We start from the raw sequence: 11,625 nt of genomic DNA, 5'->3' as shown, positions 1-11,625 counted from the left end.
GTGGTACTTTTATGGATTTTATATATTGTTCTCACTAAACTGTGGAGTAAAATACTATTTGTTATCATTTGAGCTCATACTCAGTAATACTCATTCATATTATTGTAATGGCCTGCACTTCATGAAGTAAGGTAACTCTGAAATCTGGCTTGCCAAACCTGATTCTTACAAGCGTGGGCTCTCCTCTGTGCACCTCCTATTTCCTCAGAGTTCTTATTACTGCTCATCACAGTAGGCTTCCCACGTAGCTTGTATTATACAGACAACAGATGTCATGCTGAAATGATCAGAGGCACATTGAAGAAACATATGGAAGATTCTGTTCCATTTTTTTTGTAGACTACTCTCTATGCTACAGAAAATGTTGAAAAGATCTTTGGGCAGGAGCATGGCGGTATAACCAAGCTGAATGGCCAAAGCACCATTCTAATAAACTTAAGGAGCCCTCTTTTTTCACTAATGAAACCTCAGGACACAAATCACTGCAGTGTTCATCGTATGGCTACTTGAAGAACCAAAACGTGACTTCACAGAATCCGATTTACATGGTATATTGTACCGTTGACAATTGCTGCCAGCATGCTGGGCGAACTTTAACCTGCTAGGCCAACAATTCCTCCAGGCGGGAATATTTAATTTTTCATGAACACATTGCTTTAATAAAGTGCTTGGCATTAGTTATAGCTCCTGAATTAAAATGAGCATAGTCCCGCATCATTAAATTTTAAAATCACCATCTAAGCCATTAATTTTGGCTAGCTTCTGTTTTGTACATACAGAGTGTTAGCAAGCACTACCAAGTGAAGGCATATTTCTCTGGGCAGAGGACTGAAAAGCTGTACCAATAAAATTGTTCTGCAGCCTCCATGGAGAGCAAGCAGCATGTTTTATGCATCGATTGAACTGAAAATGAATGTCAAAAACAACGCTGATGTTCATATAAACCATCTATCTGACATCAATTGCATCACTGTTGATCACAGATTAAGGCTCTTTATGGATTTACAATACAATCACCACATATGGTTCTACCTCCCATAGCACAAACAACAAAGTTTTCTATAATAAGTTAACTCTGTCTGCTTTGAAATCTGTGATCCTGGTTCTATTTGACCAAAAAAGAAAAGTAGAATCATAGTATTTGAACAGACCCTGATGAGTGTGTATCTGAAGTAGTATACATCCAGGTAGAATACTCCATGCCCAAAATGTAATAAATTTGGAATCAGAGTTGAATAAGGCAAATTTCCTTGAGATGGCGCACTCACATGACTATCTCTGATCATCCCAAAGGTCTGTTTGCATACTAAATTATTAATGTGGAAATAGCAATTGAAGCCCAGGCACCCCTAACTCCAAATTCTATGCCAGGGAAGCATCCATGGTTACCATGTGTGAAGATGTCAATGACTCAATTACTTTAAAATCCTTTGAACCTCCAAAGTGTCCTTTGCCATGCTGCAAGCACAGCATGGGCAGTTCTTCTTTTAGAACCAGATCCATAGAGCTGCAGCACCACGACCAGCGGGAAAAATTGTATTAAAGCCACCACACATTATACGGGGATCACTTGAATGTGCTAACTGCTATCAGCCCTGACCTCGTCAGATCTCAGAAGCTAAGCAGGATCGGACCTGGTTAGTATTCGCATGGGAGACCAACCAGGAAGTGCAGGGTTGCTACAAGGCAGGTAACAGCAAACCACCTCTGAACGTCTCTTGCCTTGAAAAACCTACAGGGTCATCATAAGTCAACTGCGACTTGATGGTATTTTCCACCACCACCAACTGTTATTAGGGCTTCCACTACATACCTATGAATCTGAACTAGTGGGATGCATAGAACAGTGGGCAAGGAGTGGGCTGCATAGAACACATGGGCAAGGAGGACTTTCTATTGTCAGCTATGTCAGGTAGACTACACAGTAAAAGGGTTGTTAATCGGCATCTATGGGGAATTGGGGTTGCCAATCAACCAAACATGCTGGTTTACTGTATTCAGAAAGTAATACAAACAAATAGCATATCATACCAAGATAAGGAGTTAAAAAAGGAGAACCTTATTGACAAGTATTTAAATATATTATTTAATAGACTTATTATTCACACTATAGACAGCACTTCATCAGGTGAAGTAAAGAAGACATAAATACCAAGTCCTTATACTAGCAGCTTGTACTGCAGCTTAACCCTGCATAAGGATATGCTATGAACTAGCAGCCTATCTTGGAAGGACTTTTAAATAATGGTTCTCAGATTTGAGCTAATGGTATGAAACAGGCTGATGAAGTTTTGATATGAAACGGACTGATTCCGGACATCCGTACCTGTATATCTGTATACCACATGATGTATTGAAGACTTTTGAAAAGAGTATGGATATTCACAATTCTGTGTAGTCAAGCAATTGTGCACCTATTGAAGCGCTGCCTGCTGCCTACTTTGTGTATATGTGGCAGTTTGATTTATATCTTCTTTACTTCACCTGATGAAGTGCTGTCTATAGTGTGAATAATAAGTCTATTATAATTACCGGTAAATGATATATTTAGATATTTGCCCATAAGGTTCTCCTTTGTTAACTCCTTATCTTGGTATGATTTGCTATTTGTTTGTATTATTTTCTGTATTGTAGCATAAGTGGGATATGTTGTAAGTTTACTGTATACATACATACATGCACTTTTTATATTGTTATGACAAATAAGATGAGTCCTGCTGGATCAGGCCAAAGCAGCACTTGGACTCTGTTTCCAACAGAGGCCAGACAGATGCCTCCAGGAGGCTCACGGAAAGCAACAGCCATTCTCCAGCATCTTTCTCTGGCATGCAGAGATTTACAGTCTTTGAACACAGAAGCTGCATTTAGCCACCACATTTAATAGCAATCGACAGACCAATCCTTCTTGAATTTGTCCATCCCCCTTTAAAGTCATCTAAGATACGGCCATCACTACATCTTGTACTAATTTTTATTTATGCTCCACCTTTCTCTCCCGTAGCATCCAAAGTGGCTTAGATAATTCTCCTCCCTTCCGTTTCACTCTCACTACATTCCTGTGAAATATGTGAGGCTGAGTGTGTATGACTGGCCACCTACCAAACTTCCATGGTAGAGTGGTGATTTGAACCTGGGTCTCCCAGATTCTTGTCTCACACTAAGGGGAAAGGATGATCCTAACACACCAAATGACATGACAGAAAACTCAAAGGAGCAGAGAATGAAGGTAGGCTAAAGGAGGAAACACTTGCTTTAAAAAACCCCGATTCATTAGCAGACATTATGCTAATGTGTCCTATTAATAAATAACACACTGAGCTTTTTGTTTAAGAAAAGGTACCGGTACTCATATATAAGGCTGCGCTGATTTCCACCAATTTCTCCCCCCCCCCTAGAACTTGGGAGCGCCCCCTACAGAGGTGCTAGTAGTACTGGTGAGGACCACCACAAAAAACCCTGATTATACAGATACTAGTCATAATTGTGTGCATACCCAAAGCTGTTTAGTGTTGAACCTCATGAGCAATGCAGTGCCATAATCGTGTGGGATTTGGGCAGTAGCTTCTTGCACAGAAAGGACCTTGTGCATGTAAGACTCTTGAGCACGTAAGGCCTTCCTTATTCACTTTAACCAAAGAAGCTACACAAGTGTAAAGGGATTTCAACATGGACCTGCCTTCCCACAGAGATAAATGTTCATGACATCAGGTCCAGATGTTGCAGTAAACACAGAGTTGTAGATCAGAGTCATAAATAGCACAATGTCACATTTCTGCTTGGAACACTGCATTGCAACATACACAATACAACAGTATTGTATTTACAATACTATTATCATCCTTTACACTTCCACAAAAACTCTCAGTGACTCCTCGCATTGTAGATTTTTTCCTATAAGTAGAAAATAGTGTTAACTTTTTTTAACTGCACATCACTGTATGAGTAAAGAATAAAAACAGCTTTGATTCTTGTCATCCTAAATAAAAGTGCAGGAAGAGTCAGTGGAGAGATTTCTGAGACCCCTTTTTATTTTAAAACACATTCCAATCCTGATTTGGCTTATCTACCTAGTTCTATTGTGAAATGCTTTCAAAAATACTACCAATGTGAATTCTTAACACCACTTTAAAAAAAGCATTGGAAGGTTGGAAAATTGATTCTTACTCTAACTAAACAAAATAGAAATTACAGTTTCAGTATATTAGAAATAAATATGAAAAGTATCCATAGTATCCTCAAAGCCACCTAGACCTCACCTGCAGCTTAAGAGGGAAACAGTAAGAAACACCTTAACATTTCACGTTAGGAAATGCTACACAAGGAACCAATTAGAAAGTGAAAAAAGGAAAACTAGCAACAGTCATCTAGAATATTTTACTTTTGTCAAACCTTAGATGCACAGCTTAAAAACATGGTTTTGAAAGGCAGAAATAAGTGGTTTGTTCATCCCAAAAGAAATCTATCCAAAAGATTATGTTTAGGATTTTTCTTTGCTCAGTGGTCTGCAGCATTCAACTACTGTGTTACAAAATACAAACGTCATGGAAATAACCAGCACTTTCTTCCCTTACTTATGCTCATTCCCGATCAAACAAGCATGCTCTTTGGTTACTGCAAAGTTTTGATTCTATATGAATGCTGGCAAGTTAGCTTAGCCAGTCATAACTGTAGCTTTACACTGTCTGGATTCGTGCCACTGAGACTGGGCTCTTCTGTTACCTAGGAGGTGTGAGATACCACACCTTCTTGTACCACTGGAGGGTAACAAGGGAAGTCATGGACCACACAGAAGAAATTTAGGATGAAGCTCTTCCCTGTGCCAATCTTAACCCTTAAAAACTGGGTTAACAGCAACCTGGGAAAGCGGGGAGAAGAAATGCAGTGTGGGCTCTTCTCACATGGTCCCACAGTTTCTCATGTTACATATTAGCATGGGAAGGAGCAACACTGTGGTGGCTCCCATATCACTAAGCAAATTTAAGAACACCGTTTACATCAATCAGGATTCAACGAATTGATTCTATGATTCTACTTTGCAATCTCCGTGAAAAAAAATAATCCAAGACATCCTCCAGTTCTAAGTATATTCTTGTGTATATAGAGTTTCATATATGCCTCAATGTGGGTTATATGCACACACAATTTTAAGTTAATGAACTGTTCATGGAGGATGTTATAGTTCAAAAGTATTCATAATATTTTTAAAACAGTTTTGGTAAAGTATCATAAAAAAGAAGCAGTTCTGGATTTTTTTCATCCCTTTTCCAAAGACTGGAAGAATATACAGTACATATACAGGTTGACAATTTGATTAATCTAAAGCAGTCTTCATTTTACTTAGTTCCTATAGTTCTTTAGACTAGAAGGATAATACTAATCACAACAGAATTTGTTTTTCATAAGTGAAACAAAGCAAAGAACCAAGAAATATGATCAGAAGTGCAGTGGTTTAGAACACCTATATATACATACACACACACACGTTCATGACCTTCTGAGAAAATCAACTTATGTTCTATTCAGAAGCAAAAAAAGTTGTAAAAATGCTGCCAATTTAACAAAATGGGGAAGAAATGGCTGCTATCAAAATATACAATTTGAATTGCAGGCTAGAAGGTTTACATTATTAAAAAATAAGTTTTACGCAAAACCCTTTGCTTGTAATGATGACAGGCTGTCAGGCTGTCATTGCAAAACTCCGGTCCAAAAAGGTCTTATAAAAGATTCAACGATGACTCCCTTCTTTATCTGTAAACTGTTCCTGACAAATATGGACAGGGAGAACTGTCTTCTGTAGACCACAGTAGCTTCCAGATTCCTGAATCCAAGGTTTGAGAAATCAAAATGGCAGTCCCAAATTCAGAATCTCAGGTGAGATTTGTGCTTTACCATGTACCTGCAATGTTAAAAAACAACAACAACAACCATGATTGAGGTTTCCAACATGTAAGCACTCTGCTCAGGAATGTGGCAAATGAAGAAACCTTTGCTAACATTTGGAACCTAGCAGATGTTTTCTCTTCCCTTACACAATGTCTAGATGGGGTTTTCACTACAGCCTCATGACAACGGTATGATTAACTTGCTAATATATCACCCCTTAACTACTTTCTGTTGTAATCTTTCACTATTCTGAGCAACACTCTGAAATGAAGGTGATATGAACTGGTTTACAGAGTGGTACAGTCTGGATTAAATGAAAATATCAATACTACACTTTTTAAATATATTTGTTTGCACTCATGAGCCTGAGAGCAGCATTTGGCTGTGTGGGGTCTGTGTCAAACCCTCTGATAAACCAATGGTTTGCTAAAATTGATTTATATTACGTAAGGGGCGCATGTAGTTACAGTTGGAGTAATTGCCCGTTCTTACATCACAGTAATGCGTTCACAAACCAGTAATGCATTCACAAACCAGTGGAACTATGGCAAGGCCTCTAAAGCCGTTCTGTGCAAGTTAAGTGACAGCCAGGGGAGTGGAATACCACACGTATTCTTACACAGTTTGTAAAGATGGACAAATCGTGCCAGTACGAGAGGAATAAACTACCCTAAATGGCAGAAGGATTTTAAATCCTGAACAGATAGTAGGCAAGTTTGACAAGTTATTTTCTGGACTTTAAGGCTGAGCAATTTCCTTGAAACCTTCAATACATGCCTCTTCACCTTTATATAAAACTACACGTGTAACTTTTTTTACTCCATCTTAATATTTACCTGTCCAATGTTTCCCAGAAACGAAGGAACACTGGTCTGTCCAAGTGCCGTTTGTGGTAACTGAGCTCTAACACTGTAACATCCCATTTCTGGACATTTGGATCTAGACGGACTTCATCGTATTTAAGGTGGAAAGCTTTAACTACAAGAAGATATAAAAGTAGGAGGAAAGTGGTAGTATAAGTGTTATGGAACCTGCAACTCATTCTGTGTGATTCCAGTTAAGACATATAAGACGAGTCCTAACACATGGTGAGTCATGCGTGACTGCTTCCTGAGCAAGCAGTAGCACCAGTGGCCATTACGCCAGGGTTGAGTGGTATCTCCATTTGTATGAGCTAGCCTGTCACAATTCTTGTGATGGTGGAAACACTCAAGTTTCTATTACCATGAAGACAGAAGCAATGTTTTAGCCACCATCCACTTGGAAAGCCAAATGGAGCCTTCATACAAGCTCATTTGTGAGCCAGCTACTGGTTCTACATATTCCCAAGACTCCAGAGCTACCATGGTGTACTGATGAGAACTTTAGACTTAACTAAAGTGATGCAGGTTCAAATTACCACTCTTCAAGGAAGCTCACTGTGTGACCTTGCACTGATCAAGATCTTGCAGGACTCTGTGTCTTAAAGGACTGCTGAGTGTGTGTGTATACGCACGTGGGAAATCATCTGTGTCATCCTGAGCTCCTTTAGAGGAAGGGTGATATAAAACTGAATACCTATAGAAACATTTTGTCATATGGGTGCTGCCTCCTGGTGGACTGTTCCTAGCTCGAATCTCTGCATCTGGGGTTTAGGGAAAAGCGGTATGCTTTCTCTCCTTGCTGTGACATTACTAGAGAGCAGGTAGATACCACTTCCCTGTAGCCTTCTCCCATGCCTTACTGGTAATGCCTTATTGGTATACAGAAAATCACGAGCTGAATCAATAATACAGTTACTGCTCAAGGCACGTGTCACTCAACCTCACATGATTTCCTGTACGATGTAATTATTGGAATGGTGAAGGGTGGCAACTGTGGTTACCCTATCCTGTACTAGAATGGACTCAAAGCTGCTCAGTATCTTGGAGTAAAGAGGACAGAGAAGGAGACACATTCGGCAACGCTCACATATTTTTTGGGGGATAATAGATATATTTTTGGGAGGTTTATTTGGGAGGGAGTATTCTGACTACCTCCCCAAAACTCCTGAATGCCAACTAGAAAATAGTAGAGCAAGGTTTAATTTACCTTCTGTGTGCCTATCTTACACAGACTTAGGTGAAAAGGATTAGCTCTTCAGAGTCAAATAATCTGAAGAAATGAACACAACCAAACCAAACCAAACCACAGCACTGCTGTATTCAGTGGCCTTTTGGAAACATTTACAGCAATGTGAATGTCACATATAACCTGTATCAGAAGGCAGTGTATTTTGGTTATGTTCCCACCAAGGATCACAGAACGTTTTCACAGACTTACCAAGGTCTTTGCTGATGTTGCTGGACATCTATGGGCCCATTTTTTAAAAGGTAAGTGCTATAATCAACACATTCCTTTTCAGATGTGACATCAGGATAATCTTAGGCAGTTTCCCTAATCTTAAACAGGGAAACATGGGCCTGGCTCGTGTAATGCCTGTTTGCTGCACAGCTGCTGAAAAGCTTCTCTTCCACAATGCAACAATAATATGTGGGAAGGGTGCCCATACTAATCTCATCTGCACATGTCTGTTCTCCAGTAGTAGAGCAGTGCTCATGTAGGCTATCACCATGCATGTCAGGCAATCTGAATGAGGACAGCCTACGTACGTTACCTCTACGATGCAGGTACCAACCATGTGGGAGAGGCTTTTCAGTGGCAGTCCTGCCACTGCGGGTAACCTATGAACTAGATCTTAGGATCAGCATCACAAATCACAGCCATCCTCATCTAACCAGTTCTACAGTTTATATACAGATGAAACAGAACAATTAAACACATGGGAAGTTGAGCTGGTATACTAATTTGCCTAATGGTGGAATTTCTTCCATTCAAAACTTTTTTGACATCAACAGTGTGCTGTGTTAAAGTACATCAACCTTGTGTTAAGTACATTAACATTAAGTATAGGGGACATTTCCAGCATTTAAAATAAAAATACTAATCTCAGAACTCATTGCAGCAACTTTTCCTTTTAAAGAAAGCTTATGAAGTATATCAAGGATATATGCATTTACAAAGAAATCTATGAATGTCAAACAGACCCTTTGAGTTAGGAGCAAAAAGTATTGAACAAGAATCAATCCACTAAAAGTGACCTTCAAGTTCAATAGACTTGCATTAACATGCAATTGCAAGTAGACCTTTAAAATGGCATTCAGATAAAATATTCATGTTGGTTAAAATGCCAAAACACAAAAACTTTTCATTCAAAATGCCCACTTCCTTGCAGACAACCCTGAAATGAAGGGATAAAAGAGATTATTCTCCACAGAAGCAACTGATGCAGAGTCCAAAAAGAAATAAATAATTTTGCAAGAGGTGGAGACTGTAGATTGGAAAAACAGGCTAAACACAGTACTATTTTAAGGTTTGTTAAAGGATTTTGGCTAGGATGAAGTGATATTGTGGGATTGTCTGATGTGCTCTAGATGGAGTCTAATCTGGGATTTGCATGTTACATTTAGACATGTTCTTAGATTTCACTGCAATCAGCTTTCATCTATTTGTTTAAAAAAATCATTCAATCTACAGTAAGAAACTTTAAACCATTGTTAATTTCCACTGTGGAAAAGTGCCAGGGTTAACTTTGGACTTCTGTGCACATTTGGAGGTCAAGAGGACCTGTAAGGACATTATACAAAAATTCTGTTGTGGCGCATTAGAAGGAGCCTGGAGACGAAGAGCTCCTGCAGTAGCATAATATAGATCACTCAGAGACAAAGATGTCAAGAGAATTAGTGCAAAGCTAAAAGCTTACTTTTTGCAAAAATATCAACAGGTGATCCATCAGGTAGCAACCATGGCCAGCCCTTGAACTGCCAAGCAGGACCCTGCACAAACACAGCTACGACACGGTCCCTAAGTAGAGAAGAGAAAAGCACTGAACACTCAACATGCTTCTGAACAGGAAACCGTCATTAGCAACAAAACATCCTCCCTTACCAATCTTGAGCCATAAGTTTCAGAGGTTGATCAACTACGCGGTACGGCACTGTAACACTGACGGTAGTTCCACCAGGCTGCATCTGGTCTTTCCTTCGTTGTATCAAAGTTTCATTCTCTCGCTGACAGCCTTGCTTTTTCTTTTCATCAGATGGCACAAACCTTCAAGATACACATAATAGATTGGCACTCAATGATTTGGTTAAGACAAGGTAAACATAGTCATTTCATGATCTAGCGATTAGTCAGAAACTGGAACAGTGTCCTACTGAGACACTGGAAAATAACACTTCAGGTTGTCTTGAAAATCCTTAGACCACTACAAAAGAGTAACAAATACCATAAATATAGTCACTAAAAGTAAACGAAGCCTTAATCATCCAGCAAAAGTTTCCCAACCCAAAGTTTGTCATACTAATCCTAATCTTAAAAAGGAGATATCATCTGCTGTACATTACCAAGAAGGTAAGATATCAGCCCCTGCTAATGGACATGGGTCCATAAATTGAAATACATTTAAATTCAGTATTGTTCACAGTGGCTTAAGTAGTAACAATGAGTCAAGTGGCAACTGTCTCCACCTGTCACATTTACACGTGTGAAATGATCAAATGCAAAGTGTGTGAACTTTATCTAGACTTATCTTCATGACAAGCCATCCATAATTACAACAGTAGGGAAGCCAAGAAGCTTGGAGAAGAGATGTCTGGATTTGAAAAACAAAGGGAATAAGGTTTCACTGACTACAAAATATATCCATGATTGAAAAAAGTTTTGCTTTTGAAGCTGTTCACAAAGACTACAAGACTTATCCATGGCACTGTTACAGGTATAACCCTTACCATAGTTATGTGATAACTATGGAAAGGAAGGGGAAGGTTTGTGAGAGTGAAGGGATGAAGGTCTGGATAAACCTATAGGATGCTCCAGCCCTCTAGTAACAGTTACAAGATGGCTATTATATTTATCATTCATTGTCAAAGAGTCATTACAAATTTTACAGGCTTCAGAAACACACAAAGATAGATAGATTGTCAGACTTTTATAGCAGTGCCATATCTAAAGAAATGTACTTTTAAAATAACCTTTCACTGTAGTTTTCTGTAACTAGTCGTACCACAGGCACACTCAGAAAAGAAAAAAAAACAAAGTTTATTTGCCTGCATGATTTCTGCAACAAACAGAAGCCCTGGATCATGGATTCAGTTCTGTACTGGTATGATAAAAGCTACTATGATCCATGCCAAAGCTTCTTACAGCTGAGATACAGTTGAGAACAGCTGCTACAATTGATCAAAATCAAACAATGGAAACTTTGCTGCTCCTACGAATCATTTTTCTGCCCCTCTACCTCTTTTGAAATTCATTCTTGGTCCACTGATGTGTGAAATACCTGAAATAGGAAAATCTACCCCCAAACACCCCTAGAAATAAAAAATGGAGAGCAGGACAGATCAGGAAAAACCACCAGATGCACAAAACCAATCCAGCAGAAGGTGCAATTTTCTTTTTGTAATCTTGGGGTCTAAAACATGCAGGCAAGAAAATGAAGATCACCTCAGTACACCGTCTGCCATGATCGCACTGTACACTGGCCTTTTTTTGCCATCAACTCACAGCTGACTTACGGTGGCGACCTGTGGTGTTTTCAAGGCAAGAGGCATTCAGAGATGGGTTGCTCTTGCCTGCCTCTGAGTCACTACCCTGGTATACCTTGGTAGTCTCCCTTCCAAATACTGACCAGGGCCAATCCTGCTTAGCTTCCAAGATCTGACG

General features: G+C 39.3%; 1 protein-coding gene across 1 annotated transcript in view; it reads right to left on the bottom strand.

Annotated features, from left to right (window-relative positions):
- Positions 1-5,253: 5,253 nt before the first annotated feature.
- The window catches only part of CDC73 (cell division cycle 73), a 130,252-nt gene continuing 123,880 nt past the window's right edge, over positions 5,254-11,625 (bottom strand). Inside the window, exons 14-17 of the mRNA XM_056867500.1 lie at positions 9,850-10,011; positions 9,665-9,765; positions 6,720-6,861; positions 5,254-5,896 (exon numbers count right to left, since the gene is read on the bottom strand). Coding sequence (XP_056723478.1) covers positions 5,860-5,896; positions 6,720-6,861; positions 9,665-9,765; positions 9,850-10,011 — 442 coding nt within the window. The 3' untranslated portion in view covers positions 5,254-5,859. The remainder of the gene's footprint in view (positions 5,897-6,719; positions 6,862-9,664; positions 9,766-9,849; positions 10,012-11,625) is intronic.

Source organism: Euleptes europaea, chromosome 2 (genome assembly GCF_029931775.1).
Source record: "Euleptes europaea isolate rEulEur1 chromosome 2, rEulEur1.hap1, whole genome shotgun sequence".
Lineage (NCBI taxonomy): Eukaryota > Metazoa > Chordata > Lepidosauria > Squamata > Sphaerodactylidae > Euleptes > Euleptes europaea.
This window is presented reverse-complemented; position numbering and strand designations above follow the sequence as displayed.